Source organism: Macrobrachium nipponense, chromosome 5, assembly GCF_015104395.2.
Source record: "Macrobrachium nipponense isolate FS-2020 chromosome 5, ASM1510439v2, whole genome shotgun sequence".
NCBI lineage: Eukaryota > Metazoa > Arthropoda > Malacostraca > Decapoda > Palaemonidae > Macrobrachium > Macrobrachium nipponense.
The window spans coordinates 141,661,003-141,681,388 of NC_061107.1; the positions used below are offsets into that span (position 1 = coordinate 141,661,003).

At 40.5% G+C, this 20,386-nt stretch overlaps 1 protein-coding gene across 1 annotated transcript in view; it reads left to right on the top strand.

Moving 5' to 3' along the window:
* Positions 1-20,386, top strand: part of LOC135215678 (cyclin-dependent kinase 9-like) — a 211,780-nt gene that overhangs the window by 171,630 nt on the left and 19,764 nt on the right. The window contains exon 6 of the mRNA XM_064250623.1: positions 17,958-18,096. Within this exon, the coding sequence (XP_064106693.1) occupies positions 17,958-18,096 (139 nt within the window). The remainder of the gene's footprint in view (positions 1-17,957; positions 18,097-20,386) is intronic.

Below are 20,386 nucleotides of genomic sequence, written 5' to 3' on the forward strand. Positions count from 1 at the left end.
AATAAAGGCCTGAAGAATGTTATAGTCACGTTCATTGTCATTACTTTGACTTGATTAGATTTCCTGAGAAATGTAGGCAATTGTTTAACTGCTGAATCATACTGGCAAGGTGTAGATTCTCTTTTGTCTGACTCCAAGAACAGAATGTTCTGTGGATCAATGTCCCCTACCCTCCTACCTGCAAACTTCATGAAATCCATAAAGATAGGGTTTTGTGAAGACCTGAGGAATCGAACACAGTCACCGTTTGAACTTGTTGCGTCAGCCTCAAGCCCGGGAGAGGGTGAGGATGAAGACCTAGTTCTAGGAGAAGGAGAAACCAATTGTTCTTGGGCCAGTAAGGAGCTATGAGAGCCACCTGACCTTTGAAGGATTTCAACTTGTGCAACACCTTCAGGAGAGGGTTCACTGAGGAGAATAAATAAACCTCCCTCCACTGGTTCCAATCTATACTCAGGGCGTCCGTAGCGTATGCTAGAGGGTCCATACTTTGGGCTACGTAACAAGGCAGCTTGTGGTTTGCCCCTGTAGCGAACATATCTACTTTCAGACCCGGTACGCTCCTACAAACCCTCTCGAAGGATTCCTGGTCCAGTGACCATTCTGGCTCCAGGGGGACTGACCGGGACAATGCGTCTGCTACTACATTGTGGAATCCTGCCAGATGGGTAGCCGATAGATGCCAGGTGTTCTTGTCAGTTAGAGAAAAAATTGCTATCACCCTGTGGTTCACATGACTTGACTTGGACTACCTCTGTTTATACCATGTATCACTACTGCACTGTCGAGAGCCAATCTGATATGAGTCTCCTCCGGAGGACGGAGCTTCTTAAGGTCAGAAACACTGCCATAGCTTCCAGGATGTTGATGTGAAGCTTTTGGAACTGAGGTGACCAAGTTCCCTGAACCTTGTTGTGCTGTGAATAACCTCCCCAACCTGATAGTGATGCGACTGTATGCATCAGTAGGGACGGGGGAGGGAACTGCAACTGTAACTCTTTGGCTAGGTTTTCGGCTATTGCCCATGGACGTAGACGTTCCTTGGGAATCAGAGGTACCCCGGCCGAACTTGTCGCGACACTTGGCATTGGCCTTGAACGTCAAACTCGATTGATGTCCTTGAGCTTGGCTTTCAACAGAACGTCTGTGACTGACGCAAATTGGAGCGAGCCTAGGATCGTCTCCTGATTCCTTCCCGAAGAGCCTTTTTTTGCATTTTAAGAATTGGCTTGTTACCTTGGCATCCCCTTCCCTGATGGAATGGAAAGGTTGTGTGAATCCAAGACCCCCAATGGAAACCTAGCCACTGGAACTTTGATTCTGGGGCCAATCGGGACTTGGTCCTGTTGATCTTGAACCCTATATATTCCAGGAAAGATATGACCCCGTCCATGTTTCATAAACTTGTCTTTGACCATCTCCCAGATTAGCCAGTCGTTTAGGTACGCCACTACCAATAAAACCTGAGACCTTAGCTCCTGCACCACTACCTCCGCCAGTTCCGTGAAAACCCTTGGGGCTATATTCAGCCCAAAGGGCATCACCTTGAAGGAATAACTTCTTTTACTAGTTTGAAGCCCAGGATGGATGGGAGTGCTGAGCCGTCGGGACATGATAATAGGCGTCTGTAAGACCTATAGAGGTGGTGACGCCCCCACGGGGAAGTAAGGCCCGTACCTGAGAGATGGTCAGCCTTTAGAACTTGTCGCAAGGAATGTACAAGTTTAAACGGGACAAGTCTAAGATCACCCTCCTTTGGTCGGTCCCTTTCTTGGGACACTGAATAGACCGTACTTTTGAAATTTTAAGTTCTTTGTCCTGGAGACTGCTCCCTTCTGAGAAGGTCCCTGGGGTAATCCATCAACCCTTGGGTTGGATGCTGATAGATAGATACTATGTTTTCCGCCCAGCTGCTGAACTCCCAACGATGTTAAAAGAGATACAGCCTGCCTCCCTATTTGAGGAACTTCATTGAGATGATGAGGGTCGGGTTCCTTTCCTGACCCATACACCTCTAGCTCGCCCTTGGGCTCTGGTTCCTCCACTCTGACGAAAGGGGGAACCTGTTGGCTAGCCGACGGCGAAAGGGAGACAAATTGAGGCTGTTGCCGAGGCTGAGTCTTAGAAGATGAAGGTTGGGGAACTTGCTGAATTAGTACAGCTTATAGCACAAGGTGCTGTTGCGGAACTTGGAAAGGTTGGTACCTTCTTTGACTTTTCCTAGTCCTAAAACTGGAGGAAGAAGACTCTTAATATCCTTTTGAAAGGGATGCCCCAACGCAATCTGATGCTTGATTAAATGTGATGCCGTCATTCTGAACCTTGTTTACTTCCGAAGCTGGAAGAGATCTGCACCCCAGATTGAGGAAGCCAGAAGCTGTTGGGTTCGTGCCTGATCGTAGAACTCGGATAGAACAAAATGCTTCTTGCCATTTCTCTTAGTAACCGCAAAGCCGTACGAGGCACATTGCATGCTTAAAAGTAAAACTACTCCGCAATGACCTTATACAGCGGTTCATGAGCATACTCCAGAACCGCCGTCTCCGTCATCACTAGAGAGTTAAGAGACCTTGCAAGACGTGTCCTAGCATCAAATCCGGCTTGGATCAGTGCGTCTGACAGAGGCGCTCACTAAACAAGTTGATTGCACAGTTTGGCTTAAGCTTGCCTGCCGGAAGAAGTAGCCAGCAAACTTCATTCCCACAAACTCTCTCTACCTTGGGGGTAGCAATGATGTGGAATCTGTCTCGCTAAGCTGGGGCTCTTCCCGAGTCACTGCCTGAAGGGTAAATCCTGCTACCTTTGATGTAAAAGGTAAGGAGTTCCCGTCATGTTGTTACCTTAGTATTTGAGCAGATCCACTTCTAGGCTCCATATCTATACTTGATGAGCCTGATTGCTAGAAAGGATAACAGTCCCCTTGGAGACCTTGTCCTTTCTAATCGAAGCTGCCTCCATAAGCCTAACATAAGCTATAAATGGTGGCCATAACCTTTCGGGAAATAACTCGAAATCCTCGAGTCTATGTGTACCACAACCTTCTACCGTCAACATCCCGCTGACAAACGGAGCGAAGTTCACTACCCTCCAAAAATCACCAGGGTGGACGGATGGAACGTGGACCCGTCAGGCATGCTCTGACCTTGCCACCAAATTACTAGGAGGTGCCGGAAACTGCCGACTCCTGTCTGAGACCTGCAATCAGGGAGTCCTGTGCACGTAAACGTTTAAAAAACACCCTTTCAAACCCTTGGCTGCGACTACTGAACTGACTAAGCTGCAAGACTATTGGCCTGATTTAAAATTTATTCGTGTTGAACAGGTCTTTGCCGACTAAAGGGGAACCTTCCAGCCCTCCCTACGGTACCTTATGAGGTATCCGACCTCTAGACGTTGCAGGGATGGGACTTGAGGTGGCTTTGTGTCTGATTGGCTTTTAAGCAAGGTTTTACCCGAAGGTTTTCTCTTTAATCTAGAATCACAGAGAAGAATGCGACCTGGGAGGGGGCAAACTTCCTGTGAAACCCATGAAGGAATTTGGAGTAAAGGGAGAGGAAGAATCAGAGTCACTCGAGGAAAGACCCCGGTGACCAACTAGGCTAGCCTCAATAACACTGTTACCTGTAACCATATCTAGTGTAATGGGCAAATCCTCACTAGTTCAAGTGAGACTTCTTCCAAACCAAGGTCTGGCAATTCTGCCTCTTGCTGTTCCATAACTGAATCTTGAATTTATTTGATAATTGGTGCTGCGACTTTTGGGTCAACGTATCCGGCAGCTTTCCCGGCTGGGGAGGCTGCCATATCTTGAGGTAGCATAAAAAGGCTTAGCTACCCCTACGTTCTGTCCAAAACCTCCAACCCAGACCTTGAGGGTGGAGAGTGCAGCATACTTAACAGACTGCTCTGCCTGTAATGCAAGGAATGTGTCAATTTCGAGTAAAATCTTTGAACATTATGCTTACATATGTTGATTAATTAATGTAATTTAATTTACAGAAATTTTAATTATTTATTTATTTATATAGTAATTTATTTGATTATTATTTAGTTATTTATTTTATTTTAATTGTTTATTTAGTTATCTATTTATTTATTTATTATTATTATTATTATTATTGTTTTATTTATTTATTTTTTTTTTTATTTCATTTTTTTTTTTTTTTAACACTAACCCAAGTAGTGTAATATAATTCCATCACAATATGTATAGAACAAGCAGTGCGGTAACTTATCGAACAGGTAACCTGTTTTGTACAAGTCGTAGCATGGCAAAGCCGTTTACGTGATGCCAGACTACGGAACCGGTTAAGCAATACTGCGCACGGGGCATGGTTCCGGCAAACATCATGGTTGCACAGATCCTGTAGATCGCAACCAGACACTGAGTGGCCTGTAAGTGCAATAATATATGAGAAGAATTGCACAAACTTATAGGATTATTATGATAATAATGTCATATGCCGGAGCATGCCGAACTGAAAATAATATATATATAAAAAAATATATATGGATATATATATTCATATATTTACGTCCCCGGGGACTATAATAATTAAAACCACCCGGAGCTGTATGACCCGGAGTGGGGGGTACACGAAGAGTAACCCGGGACGGAGACACCTGTCCAGCCTAGGGGCTTACCCCGTGCCCCCGTGCCACCAAATCAACCCTTTGAAAGAGTACATTTAGATTTATTAACAGGATTTTACGAGTCAGACAGAGGAAATAAGCACCTCCTAGTAATTATAGACGCTTTGACTCGATATACAGAACTTATAGCGCTTAAAACAAAAACCGCGGTCGAGTGCGCTAGGAAGTTTTTACGAGTGCTACATTTGTAAACATGGAATTCCACACATCATTATCTCAGACTCGGGCGGGCGGGGAGTTCAATAATCATTTCCTTAAACTCCTTGTGCGAATTCCTTTGTATAAAGAAAATCCCCAATACCATGATCTATCACCCAGAGTCTAATGGGCTAGTGAAAGGGCAAATCGTAAGGTTTTAAACATTTTAAGGGTCACCTTAGGGGGCCAGATCCCAACTGGGACATTGCCATACCTGCGGTACTAAGCACACTTAATCACTCGTATCATGTGTCTATTAAAATGACACCGCACGAGGCACTGTACGGTATCCCGGCCCGAACGCCTTTCCACATCTTAAAGCCTACAACTAATTTATCAAATCCTCTAAAGGATGTTATGGATGCAAGCATAAGTCGATATAATATAATTCGTAAGAATTTAGAAGAAGCACAGATCATAATGAAAAAAAATCATGATAAAATAGCTAAGCCAACTAGAACATATGCCGTGGGCGATCAGGTATACATACAAGTATACGTACGTAAAGGTTTAAATTATAAACTGACACCTAAGTTTGAAGGCCCGTTTAACATTTTAGAAAATTTAACGGCCAATAGAGTTAGGGTTCAAAATGTATCCAAACCCACTGATGTGAGAATAGTCCCAATTGGCACATATCAGAATCTAAAGAAGGGTAGATGGAGTGAGGGAAAAAATGGTTGTATTTATGAAACTTGTATAATAATTTATTAATATATATCTATCAATCATATTGTATGTAAACCTATTCTTTTACGCGAGTTATTACATATGTTTTACTCATTGCAGGTTTCAAAAATGAATCTGTTATTGTTAGGAGTGATATTGTGTATTCAGACATCTTTGTTGTATGGAAAGAGCGCTAGGACGAAAGAAATAGAATTTAATCATGGCTCGATTATTGAGAGGATCGATGATGTATTCATCGTGTCAAGCAATATTGTTATCGAGGTAGATATGCATGCTATTTTCTTGCCTGAAGATGACGTCCTTAACTTAAAGAATGACCTGATGAGGTTTGGTATTTCCCTTAAGGAAATGCACGAACGTAATTTTCATGCTAACTCAAAGATTTCACTAGCTCAAACACTAAGCGTCGCGGAAATGTTGTCTTATGACATACAAAATAAAACCGCCGAGGCAGAAGAACTCGCTCGTGACCTGCTGATGTGGTCTGTGCGGCACAATACTCTTGAACGCCGCAACCCGCTTATTCTAGCTGGACTAAACATCTTAGGATCAGTTGCGAATCTAGGCTTAGGAATCTCAAATCGCCTCAAGATAAATAATCAAAATAAAAGAATTGAGTTTTTGCAACACAAAACGGAACTGGCCTTATCTGAACTTCGCAGCCAGTTATCTTCGATCAATCAAATAATGAATATCGTTAATGAACATTCAAATAATATCGATCAGGTCATGGAAGTTCAACATTTGCTGGCTACTTTAGCTTACTATAGTTCGAAAATAGATCATATCCGTGTGAAAATATCACATTTTATTGAAAAGTCAAAAGATTACGTAGAAGCAATTACGTTAGCAACAAAGGGTGTGTTATCTCCTCACCTCATGCCTATTAAAGATCTGACGTTAACTTTGGAAAACGGACGGGAGAAGCTAGGTTATATTCCTTTATTAGATGCCCATAAAGTAGAATTCTATTATAGCCTAAATATCAGTCAGCGTAGAGAAAATTATAGAATTATGATCACAATTCCTTTTGATTCTTCCGATGCTTGGCAATCATACAAAATAGCACCGTTTCCTACTTTCATGGCGAATAACTCAAATCCAGTAATATCCAATTTAACGGGGCATGTACTGATTTCTTCTGATAAGAAATCATTTACAATCATTAAAGACTTAGATAAACTCACTCACTGTTCAGAAGCCATGAATAATAAAATTTGTACAGCTGACTCTTTTGAATTCTATCCTATATCAACGGATTCATGTGAGTTAGACATAGTGCTAAACGGCTCTCTCTCTCATACAATGCGAAAGATTGTCTGGGGGTAAACTTTATCCCTTTTACGGTAATAAATTCAATTACAGGATGAATAATGGTTCCTGGATCCGTTATGATAAGGCCGGATTCGACGTCGTGTGTCCGGACAGTACCACCGCCCATGCCCCTATCTTCGTAGCAGCCGATGGTTGTACGGGGACATCTACAAACTATACCGTCAGATAATACGTGAGAAGGCGTATTTCGCGAACTACACGTGGGCTTCCACAATCGTCCCATCACTACCTCTCCCATACAACGCGCGAGTAGCTCATCGTCTGACGCAACTGGCTGAGATGACCCACGCGTCATCGACTTATGCAGGTGGAGAAAATCTTCGCTACTACATTCTGCTAGCCGTGTTCAGCGTGACGGCCATATTGGTTATCGCCGTCAACATCTTTGCTTGGCGTAGGCTGAGGCGTAAACAGAAGGATCTCCAAGGGAAACGTACTGGCCCGTCTAGATGACGTACCCGTTAAACTCAAGTCGTTTGCGTTTAGGGCCCGCCTGAACCTGGCCACTTCAGTTCGTGCCTAGGGAATTGTCTGGAATTGTGTTGTGTGTGAAAAGCGGTCCGTATGTTGGCAAAAATGTAGGACAAGAAAAGACTCACGCCTTTGCATTTGAAACCGTTTTTTAAAGTATCTCCATTTTTTTTTTTTTTTTTTTTTTTTTTGGGCGCCTAATAAATCATTATAGCAATATTATACATTAATATATTCCTAAAGGTATTTTTCGGGCACCTAATAAAATATCAGCCCTATATATTGCTTTTCTGCAGATTTCCATAGTTATACTATTATACCATTGTACAATTATATTTATCTATTACAAAGAGTGTCAAGTACTCTTTAACAATTATCCATGATCATGCTATAATCATTATTTAGTAACCATTATTCTTAATCAGGTTACATGTTATCATATTAATCATGTATACATGTTTTTGATTTTTACCTTTTTATTATTTTTGGGTACATAATCATTATTATTACCAAACATGGATCTATATTTTCCATGCATTTATCTTTGGTTATGAATATGTCAACAAGGGTATGTAACAGAACCTTTTTATGCATTTAATCACTTATTATGTTATACCTAGACGTATGTTACGAGCACGCTCCTATGAACAATGTTTAAAGTAATTTTTTTTATTCAAGGCTTGAATAGGTAGCAGTCCGAGCCTAATGTAATAATTACATATATATTAAATTTACAAGATCTGTAAATATAAACCAATGACCTGGGGTCCATGGCATTAGGAGGGTTCTACGTGACCAAAAGCAGACCTAGATTACGCTATGCGCTGTCTGCAGTAGCCTGATCTAGCTCTAAGCTTTGTCAACATTTTTATGTTTATGATAACTTTGCACAACAACTTCCATGGGAAGCAGTTGACCTGTTAACCTACGCCGAAACTTGTAACTTCCGAGCCGGCGGACTACGTATGTGTTTTTATATGAATTGCTTAGATAGCTAATGTTCCGCTATCGACGCGATGCTTTAGAATGGCAGTTCCACGCCAACGATCAAAACATATCGGTCGTCCGACCGAGCTGCATCTACCTATGTTGGAGTTTTACAGAATAAACGTTGTTATCTTGTTCAACGAGCCTGTTTGAATCATCTCCTCTAGTCAAGAAAGAACCTCTCTACTAAGATATCCAAGGGAGATGAGAGGAACCAAAAAAAAATACTTACGAATGACAGTCGTAAGAGAACACAAAAAGTCTATCGCCAAGCGATAAGACTTAGATTTATAGTGTGGGGTTCCGGGTTGCATCCTGCCTCCTTAGGAGTCCATCACTTTTCTTGCTATGTGTGCCGTTTCTAGGATCACACTCTTCTGTATGAGTCCTGGAGCTACTTCAGCCTCTAGTATTTTATTATTATTATTATTATTACCATTATTATTATTATTATTATTAACAACTGGCGCTAGTAAATCCTAATGTCAAGACCTCAGGTTTGTTAGTTATGAAAAATACAAATTAGTTACAAATTTGTCATATTTTAAAAGAAGGCAGACCAATACAATTTAGTCTGGATGAGATTGGTGCATGCAATGCAAAGGAAGTCCACAAAGCCTCTGGTGAAGAAATAATTTATTGTGGTTAGGGTGATCAGAAAAGTCAATTTGGATTTGCAAAAGGGCCATTATCATGGTTGTCATTTTCAGTACCATCCAGGACAGTGATATCACCATCAAACAATGTCTAATAAAGGGATTTTGACATAGGAAAAATCTATTTCTGGGGGAAGACCTGTGTCGCCCGATGAAAAATCCCTGTTATTCATTTTTCTAGTATAAATAAACTCTAAATATACCAGAGGAAAAAGCTAAACAAATAGTTATGCTGAGGTTACTACCCCCAGCGCGATCACCCAAAGGGTGTCGGTATAGTATAGGGGCGCTGTGTTACCACAAACCACAGGACTTCTGCCATTTAGAAGATTCCCTTCAAAATCCCTCTCTTTGGTGGGAGCCGCTACAACGAAATCCCACTACTCGTCCTCGCTCGCCACTACTACTACTACCCACGGGCCATCATCTTCATTCCTGATTAGTTCTATAAACTTGGATTAGTCAGGGTGGGAAGAGAATGTTAATAGGGTTAGGGTTCATCGGGCGACACAGGTCTTCCCCCAGAAATAGATTTTTCCTATGTCAAAATCCCTTTTCTGGTGTCGACCTGTGTCGGGCGATGAAAATATACCAGAGAATGCTATACAAGTTTTTAGTATAAAATTATATGTAAAACCAGGTTAATGATATTCAGAATAAAGAGTCATGAATAGTTTACTATTTAATCTTAAATTTATAACTTAAAACTACTAACTCAATAATTTGTAAGAAACAATTTCTTAATATATACTTAACAATAACAGTATTGACTTGTATCAATATTGAAATTGTACATATTATTTCTTAATATATCCTTAACCATAACAGTATTAATTTGTTCAATACTGAATTGTACACATTATTAACTCATTGGTCACAATTATATGTCATGTAGACCAATCAAAGTATTATACTATACTTAAAACAATACTTGATAGCAATAATAACTATATACAAATGTGCATTCTTATAACCTAATCTGGCAGCGGGATCAACAACAAGCATCTAGCCCGGTACGGAAAAAGTATGGTGGGGAGTGTGAGCGAGTCATGCAGGTAGAAGGGTTATGCAAAGGGAGATAGTCAAAGGAATAGTTCCATTCAAAAGTTTCTAAGGAGAACCATCAGTCTGTTCTTCGGGAACAACCACAGTACCAGCTGCCAATGCTGAAAATTTTAGGGCCTGTAGGTTTACTAGATAGTGGCGTTTAAACACTGCTGGGGACTTCCAACCTGTGTACTTTTTTAGGTCTTCAAACTTCATGTTTTGAAAATAATTAGTTGAGGTGGCAACTGCTCGGATATCATGGACATGTGGGACTGAATCCGGATTGGCTTGTTTAATAAAGTAAAGTATCTGTTGCCTAATTCCTCTTAAAGTTATTGTGCCCCCTTTTTCTCTAATAAAAAGAGGGCCCGTTGTTGTTTGAGATGTTCTGGTCATAAAGGTTTTAAGTGTATGAACAGGACATAAAGATTCATCTTCTGGAAGAGGAATAATTTCCCAAGGAGTCCACCTATTCTGTGGATCCCTTATTTTTTGCTAAAAAATTTGTCTCTGGTGAAAGGAAAACGTTCCCAGATTGGAGGAATTCCACATGTACTGGATTTCTAGAAAGGGCTGACAATTCAGAAATTCTAGCTCCAGAGACCAGAGCTACTAAAAATAATGTTTTTCTTAGTGGTGCTGAATAAGAACAGTTATCATTGTCCAAGTCTGATGCCAGTTTAAGAACATCGTTTAAGAACCATGATATTGATTGAGGACGGTTGACCGGTCTCAAACGTGCACATGCTTTTGGAATAGAGGAAAAGCATGTGTCTGTTAAATTAATATTGAAACCTACCTGAAAAATTTTTCTTACGGCAGATTTAATTGTGGTAATAGTGCTGGCAGCTAAGCCTTTCTCATGTAATGATCTAAAGAAAGAAATTGTAAGATTTGTATCCATTTTTTGTACATTCATATCATTCAAAAATATAGCCAGTTTCTTCAATGCGGAATCATACTGTTTAATTGTGAAATCTCGTTTATCCGATTCCACAAATAGAATATTTAATGGATCTATATTTGCTTCTTTTTGTGCCGCAAACTTCATGAAGTCCATAAAGTTAGGGCATCCAGAATTCTTGAGGAAGCTGACACAGTTTGCGTTTGTACTATCTGTGTTAAGTTCGGGGATGGAATCTTCTGGGGTTTGAGTTTCATCTTCATGATAAGTGGATACCAATTGCTCTTCGGCCAGTTGGGTGCCACTAGTGCCAGCTGGCCTCTGAATGATCGTAGCTTGTGTATTACCTTCAAGAGGAGGTTCACTGGAGGAAAAAGATAGATTCTCTCCCATTTGTTCCAATCTAGAGACATTGCATCGATCGCAAAGGCATTGTTGTCTATGTTGGGAGCTACATAGCAGGCTAGTTTGTGGTTGGACTCCGAGGCAACGAGGTCTACCTGAAGTTCCGGAATCTGATTCGTAGTCCATTGAATGAATTGTTGTCCAGTGACCATTCTGATTCTAGTGGGGTCATTCTGGACAGGGAGTCTGCTATTACATTCCTTACTCCTGCCAGATGAATTGCTGACAGATGCCAGTGGTTCTTTTCCACTAATAGGAATATTGCTATCATTACATGATTCAATTTGTTGGATTTGGATCCTCTTCTGTTTATGCAATGGACGACTGTAAAGCTGTCCGATACTATTTGAATGTGGATCTTCTTGGACGGTTGTAATTTTCTCAATGTCAAGAACACTGCCATCGCTTCCAATACATTGATGTGGAATCGACTCCGTTGTTTCGTCCATGGAATAAGTCTCTTTTTCAGAATATCTGGGATTCTTGAAACTTTGTCTCTGAATTTGAGATTTGCCCTTGATCTCTCCAAACCTGATTGATATCCTTTAATCTGGTTTTCAGTAGAACATCTGTCACTGATGCGAATTGAAGGGAGCCTAGGATTCTCTCCTATTCCCTTCGAGATGACCGCCTGTTTTTGACAAAGCGTTTTGTAGCTTTTACTATCTCCTTGACCTTCTTGGTCGGTAGAAATAGCTCGTGTTTGTTCAAATCCCACTGAATCCCTAACCACTGGAACTGGGATGCTGGAGTCAGTCTGGATTTTGCCACATTTACTTGGGACCCTAGATATTTTAGGAATTCCAGTACTTTGGATGTTGACCTTTGACACTGATTTGTTGTTCGCCCAAATTAACCAATCGTCCAGGTAGGCTACTAATAGTATTCCTTTCTTCCTCAATTCCTGAATTACTGTCTCTCCTAATTTCGTGAACACCCTGGGTGCTATATTGAGTCCAAAGGGCATTACTTTGAATGAGTAGGCTTTTTTGCCTAGCTTGAATCCTAGATATGGAGAGAAGTTTCTGGCTATTGGGACGTGATAGTACGCGTCTGTAAGATCTATAGAGGTGGTGACGGCCCCACGGGGAAGTAAGGTCCGTACCTGTGAGATTGTCAGCACATGGAACTTGTCGCAGTGAATGTAGGAATTCAGCCGAGACAAATCCAGATTACTCGTCTTTTGTTGGAGTCCTTCTTTGGGACACTGAACAGACGTGCTTGGAACGTTATGCTCTTCACCCTCTTTATGGCACGTTTCTGAAGAAGATCCTTCGTATACTCTAAGAGGTCCTCTGTTGGTTTTTGGAAGAAGCTGACTGGAGGGGGAGGGCCCTTCCCCCACTTCCAGCCTAGACCTTTTGATATTATACTGTGGGCCCATTGACTGAAGGTCCATCGGTCCTTGAATAAGTACAGTCTCCCCCTACCTGGGAGATCTCACTGGTTGGATGTTGGTTTAGTTCCTCTCCCTCCTCGGAATCCTCTACCCCTGGCTCCACCTCTGAATCGGGAGCCTCCTCTGGCTCGGCTACTCTCCCAGCATGTCTGCTATATGGGCGAAAGGAACCTCTCGCCTCATAGGCAGGATTAAATGCTGGGGAAGCCACAACCTGAGATGAAGTCGAAGGTTGAGGTTCCGAGTTTGGTTGAACTAGCACATACTGTGGTGGTGTTACCTTTGAGGTGGACGGCACTGCCTGCATATATCCATGAGGATGGGCCGTCTGTCGGTAAGGGTTATACCTTCTCGCTTCTTTTTAGGCCCTTGTTGATGAGAAGACGCATCAAACTGGCTCCACCTCTGAATCGGGAGCCTCCTCTGGTCGGCTACTCCCAGCATGTGCTATATGGGAGAAAGGAACCTCTCGCCTCATAGGCAGGATAAATAAAGCTGGGGAAGCCACAACCTGAGATGAAGTCGCAGGTTGAGGTTCCGAGTTTGGTTGGACTAGCACATACTGTGGTGGTGTTACCTTTGAGGTGGACGGCACTGCCTGCATATATCCATGAGATGGGCCGTCTGGTAAGGGTTTATACCTTCCCTTCCTCGCCTTCTTTTTAGGCCCTTGTTGATGGCGCTTGAAGGGAAGACCCCACCTCACTCTCAGACTTTGGTTAACCCTGGCTGCCTCGTGCAAGATTGAATTTATCTCCTCTTTGGGGAAGAGGTTTTCTCCCCAAATGGATGATTTAATCAGCTTATTAGGTTCATGTTTAACTGTAGCTCCAGCCAAAACATGTTTCCTACAGGCCCTTCTTGCCATAGCAAAGTCATGTAGATCTGTCTGCAAAGTTTGTAAAAGACTTTTTGTCAAGACCCGAAAGACTGGTTCGTCCTCATAGGTCGTAGCTAACAACTCCGCCGAGGTGACTGAGTTGATAGTCCTGGCTAACCTTGTCCTTGCCTCAAACTCCCCCTTGATCAAATGGTCAGGAAGTTTGGGCAACCGTTCGGAGAACAAGTCCAAAGCGCAATCCGGCTCCAATTTACCAGCAGTAAATGTTGCCGGAGCGTTTATCCAAATATCCAATCCTGTTGGCAACAGCAAGGATGTAGGCTCTTTTTCCCTCAGGACCGGTGTTGGTTTGTCATCGTTAATGGCCTGCAATGTTAACTCCGCCACCTTAGTTGTACAAGGTGACGGAAGGCCTTCGGGGGTGACGAACATTATTATGTACTTCCCCTTATGCGGTGTCAATTTAGTATTGACACAATTTAGTTCTGTTAGAGAACGGATCCAGGCAGATTGGGCCTGTTCTCTGGGGAAGATCACCGTTTCCTTCGGTACTTTGTCTATTCTGACTAGCGCATGTTGTGCTAGTCTGACAAAGCCCTGGAATGGGAACTGCATACCGGCTGGGAATAGCTCGTAATCCTCAATCGGTCTTGTTCCGCACCCCTCGATTGTTAGTCTTCCTTCTACGAAGGGAGCATTTAGGGCCAACCTCCATGGATTTTCCTTATCAAAGGGGGGAAGCTTTGAAGCATCCGGAACCATCATTGATAGGGCTGGTGTTCCGGATCGAAAGAGACCGGAGAGCATCTCCTCAATGGGCCTAATTCTCTCCATCAGTGACGAGAGAGCCTGATTGGAGATGTCCGTTGTTGGCCCGAGGCGTGCGTTCTAGCCTCTGATCAATTACTCCAGTAACCCTGGCTAACAGTTGGTTAGTGAAGTCGACCGGGTCAAAAAGCTGTTCCGCCGCCCTTGAGAATGACCCTGCTCCTTCGGTAGGGGAAGGATTTATGGCAGCAGGCTGAATGAAAGATGATGTTGACGGCTGTGACACCGAAGACATCTCATTCGCCGCTGGCAGAACAGACTTGCTCTTCTTTAAAGTCTTCTTGACTTTAGGAATGACTGACAGCATTCCTTGTTCTTTAGCGGGTTTCGTAAAACCCTTAAAGGATGTAGTAGAAGAAAGGGAAGGAGAAGGACTGGGACTGGGATGGGAACTCGCCCCACTTACCTCCCCACCTACCTGTTCCATCGGCTCGACGTTGATGTCGATCGCCGCCACATCGTCCATAAGTTCCTGCTGCTCCTCCAAGGCGGCCGTCGTCTCCAGACGTATGGCCTCGATGAGGGGTTCGGCTATCTCCCTGGGCACCGCTGTTGTCATAGTGGCGCCCGAAAAGATCATCGCACATAGGCCAGCATCCAATACGTAGGGCAGACCTTTCGGCGCGTTTTTGCCAAAACCCCCCACCCATTTACGAAGGGACACCCTTGCGTCATGTAGGATCGCCTTGTCCGCCTGTAAGTTAATCTTCGTTTTAGTGGCGGATTCGAATAATCTACAGATTTACATTACTATATTACCTATTATATGTAAGACAATTTCGTAAAATCCTTACCTGTTCGTCAGTCATAATTGAGACTAGCTCATAACAGACGGTACAGGCGTCTGGATGCCAGACCACGTAGTTATCCAATGGTACTGCGCAGTTGGCATGTGAGCGGCAGACTACGTGGCCGTAAGAATCCCCCAACGACGCATGACATCCCTCCGCCTGGCAACGGACCACCTGTAATGTGAAAAAACTCAATGAGTTTCTTCCCTTTGATGGTTTGTTGCTAAATTATCGGCGAAATATTTCAGAGCCGAAATATTCCGTCTTAGACATGCAGACAGGCATTTTCTAGAAAAATCATGCATTTTCTTCTATTGGCGAAATATTTCGTTGCCGAAGTATTTCGGTATAATTGTAATATTAGTTATTTATAACTTGTAAATTAAGTTATAAACTTGTAAGTTTATTACTGATTATATTTGTCGAAGGAATATTTCGTCGCCGAAATATTCCGTGGTCGACTGAATACTAATATTATAAATAACTAGGTCGTAAAACTCGTAAGTTTTATAGTGTTTGTCGGCGGAATATTTCGTTCCCGAAATATTCCGTGCTGACGTATATGCCTTAATTTTTCCAGAAAATGAATTCTTATCTAGGTTGTCGGGGAAATACTTCGTTGCCGAAGTATTCCGGTATCGACTTATTACAAAGTGGCTTAGACTAAATGTATTCTTATCTAGGTTGTCGGGGAAATACTTCGTTGCCGAAGTATTCCGGATTCGACTTATTACTAAGTGGCTTAGACTAATAAGGCTTATATTTGTATAGTTATCTAGGTTGTCGGCGAAATACTTCGTGAAGTATTCCGGTACCGACCTACATAATAAATCTAATAAACTTCTAGGTATAATAGTATAAACTGAGGATTCCGTTCAGAGGCATGTTTATATTAAAACACCGAACTTCGTCGGTGTCGGAAAAAAGACATGGCGTACCTCTATAATTGCCGAAGCTAGGAATAATTCAGTCTGAATTCCGGCAATGCCGAACTTCAAGAACTATTATCCTTCTACCTTGCCTCTGATCGCTTTGATTAAAAGTATTCTCTGTTCGCCGAAGCTCCAGAGATAATATAATAGAGATATTATCGTAATAATATCTATTATTCAATCTTTGCGATTAGAGGTTTGTAAGCAATAGTAAATGTTGCTTGGCTCTACCCCTGATCTAAAGTGGATCCACTCTTCGGCTACGTAGCCTAGATTTTTTGCTGACTGGCCGTGGCTCGTCGCGATCGAAGTGGTCCAACCTGGTCAGGAGGTTATCCAGGTAGGCTATGCACATAATACCATTACTTAGGTTATTTATTGATCTAAATATAACAATATATCTCAAGGTGCATAGGAGTTATCTCTTAATATCTAATACTAATCTACGTAGTCCATAGTATCACTTAAATTCCCATTCGTAATGGGCACTTTTCCTCCGAACGTATCAGCAAAGTCATTTATCGACGTAGCTCGTTATGACGAGAAAAAACATGCATTTAAGCTTATTAGGCTTATCAATTTAAGCTAACTAGGGATAATTTAACTATGCATCCGGTTTAAGGATCAAATATGGTTACCGTTATAAGACTAGCCTAGGTTCGAGAATGGCTCACCAGCACCGAGATCTTGTCGTATCAATATATAAGCCATATTATTATGAAATGTAACTAATATCCGTTCTAACAGAAATATCACATTTTAATCATCTTATAAGCAAAACTAAACCTATATTATAATTTTACATGAGCCGTGCGTAATTCGTTGTTGCTATGCTGACGCTCAAAATGGCGGCTCAGCCGGCGACACCCTCAACTCATATTTTGAGGGGCCTGGACTGATAGCATACCTAATATAACTTAAATATGATAAAAAACCAAATTGGGGTACTCAACTTCAAAGCAGCAGAAGATTGGGCACTCATAATGGTTGAAATTTGCGTAATCCACAATGGAAAAAGCACAGCAAAATTCTTGTTAGTTAAGCGCACGGCTCTACAAACAGGAATGTAGATGGCGCGTGGGTAATAGTAGTAGTGGCGAGTGAGGACGAGTATGGGATTTCGTTGTAGTGGCTCCCACCAAAGAGAGGGATTTTGAAGGGAATCTTCTAAATGGCAGAAGTCCTGTGGTTTGTGGTAACACAGCGCCCCTATACTATACCAACACCCCTTTGGGTGATTGCGCTGGGGGTAGTAACCTCAGCATAACTGTTAGCTTTTTCTCTGGTATATTTAGAGTTTATTTATACTAGAAAAATGAGTAACAGAGATTTTTCATCGGCCGAAACAGGTCGACACCAGAACCTTACCAAAAAAGTTATAATACCTAGCACCACTGCTTTCATCAAAAAAAGTATAATACCTAGCACCACTGCTTTCATCATGTAGCCAGTTACAAATGCCCTGAATAATATCATCACTGACATTCCTGATGTGGTGTTGAAAAACTTGGCCTTGAAGCTAAAATTTTTACCTCAACTTTTATTTCAGCAAACAGATATCTTAGTTCATGTTCTTGGATCTCATCCCACCTGATTGTTGGGGTTGGATGCTTTGTGTAATACCGGATGCTTAGGGTAATATTGGAGATTTCTCCTGTTATCTGCCAAGGAAATGAATTTTTAAAACTAAAACTTACGAAGAAAATTTAATAAACTACCTTCAGTGTTAAGGGATAATATTTGCTAATTTGTTAATATCTTATGAGAAATTAGTTACAGAAATGTTCTATTTTAATTTATCAATCATTTCTCTTTTTTAGGTACACCAATCGTGTTGTTACTCTTTGGTATCGTCCTCCTGAACTACTACTTGGGGAGAGAAATTATGGACCACCAATTGACCTTTGGGGAGCAGGCTGTATTATGGCAGAAATGTGGACAAGGACCCCTATAATGCAAGTAAGCAACATTGAGAATGAGTTAAATCTTTACATGAAAACTTTTCAGTTTTCATGCATTCTGTTTCACTAACATGATATTTTTACCATATTTTAGAGAATTTATTGTCACGAAATAATGGAATAATAGTTATTCTGTAGAACAGTATTCTTAAAAGGGTGCAATTTGTCTATACTATCAGGTAGTTTTTTAACATACTTTTCTATCAGTTCTTTTGTCAATTTTGCTTAGTTATTAGGAGAAAAATATATTGATGTTGGCTGTGCTCCCTTATATATATATATATATATATATAATATATATATATATATATATATATATATATATAGTATATATATATATCCCTATATAGATATATATATATATATATATATATATATTTCTGGGCTCAGCTGTGTCGCTCCGTGAAATATAATATATATATATATATATATATATATATATATATATATATATATATATATATATATATATATATATATATATATATATATATATATATATTTCTGGGCTCAGCTGTGTCGCTCCGCCTGTGATATATATATATATATATATATATATATATATATATATATATATATATATATATATATATATATATATATATATATACATATATATATAATATATACATATACATATACATATATATATATATATGATATATATATATATATATATATATATATATATATATATATATATATAGTGCTTCTGCATTCAATTATAAAGTGTTCAGAAGGAGTCCATGATACGAGATTTAAAAGGCCAAGTTTATTGCATATGATACGTTTTGGCACATACATCTGTGTGCATCATCAGTCTGTGAATAAAATACAAAGACATATTATAAACAATCATATAGAATTAAAAGGAATTCACAATTTTTAAAAAATAAAAAAAAGTCTAAAAAAGACTTAAAAAAGAGAGGACTACTAAAAACACCAACCGTAAAAAGAGAGACTACTAAAAACACCAAACGTCCATGATCAGAGAGTGAAGATGGGATGAGTTACAGTTGGCAGAGAGAAGCGACGACAACTATGCCAGGTACAAGGGTGACGAGGACAAATTACCGTTTAATGAGGGGTACCAGTCTTTAAATATATGAAGACTCCAGCGTTGTTAGTTGGTCAGGATGTTTAACATAATCAATTATTGTAAAATGTTCTTTTTGAAATTCAATCTTGCATATTTTAGAGTGGTTCTGATATTTGAAAATTCTGGTTGTTTTATCCTCTGACTTGTATGTAAGCTAAAGCCTAAATGGCTACATATCTGACCCTCAGCAACCTTCGAGTCGATCCAACGTAAGAGCCCGGACATCCAGGGCATGTGAATTTATGAATAACGTTGGATCTCATGAAGGGCTGAAGGCGATCTTTAAAGTTAAAAAAACGATCGAATAGTGCAAGGATTACTCGACACAAGCCTGACTTTAAGAGTAATCCTTGCACTATTCGATCGCTTTTTAAAATGTTTTTTTTTACTGTACCTCGGTCTTTTTAATGTTTTTACTCTTTTACTGAAGAAGTATATTGAAAAAGGAATATGCTATTACTTGTTGTGCAGATGTACACAGCCAGAAACAGCTGATTTGCTATGAACATCCGAATCTGATAACTACAGCGGTTTGCTTGCAGTTCAACCTTCTTACGATCGTAAAAAAATTACCTTAGTTATGTTACAAAGGACGTTAAGTAGAATAGGACTAATATATTTTTATATTACTATATACAGTAGAGCCTCGGTTCTCGACGATAATTCGTTCCAGAAGGAGCGTCGAAATTCGATTATTTCGAGAACTGAATCAAGTTTTCCCATAAGAAATAACTGAAAATGGATTAATCCGTTCGTGACCATCAGTTATTACCCTACCTAACCTTGCCCTTTTTTATACAATACATTACATGCAAATTACAATTAAATAAGTTAAAAGTTAAATAATATAATGTTAAACGTATATTTATAATTCTAAATGTATAATATACAGTATAAAAGAAAACTAGCCTGTGTCCAACTGATTGTTGACCAAGATCCATAGGCTACCTAGGTAAATAGTAAGTAGAACGTAGTGGAGTGGGTAGGCATAAAACGTGTTGCTAACATAATAAAAACATTGAAAAGGAAGTCTAATTATTACAGTAAATTAATAAACTATTAAAATTAAACCCAATTTACAATTATAAAAAACTTGCAAAAATTTGCCTACAGTAAGTCGGCATTTAAGGATGTAAACAAACCATAGCGCAGCCCTGGTGGCTTATATCTGGACTATGGTAGTAAAGAA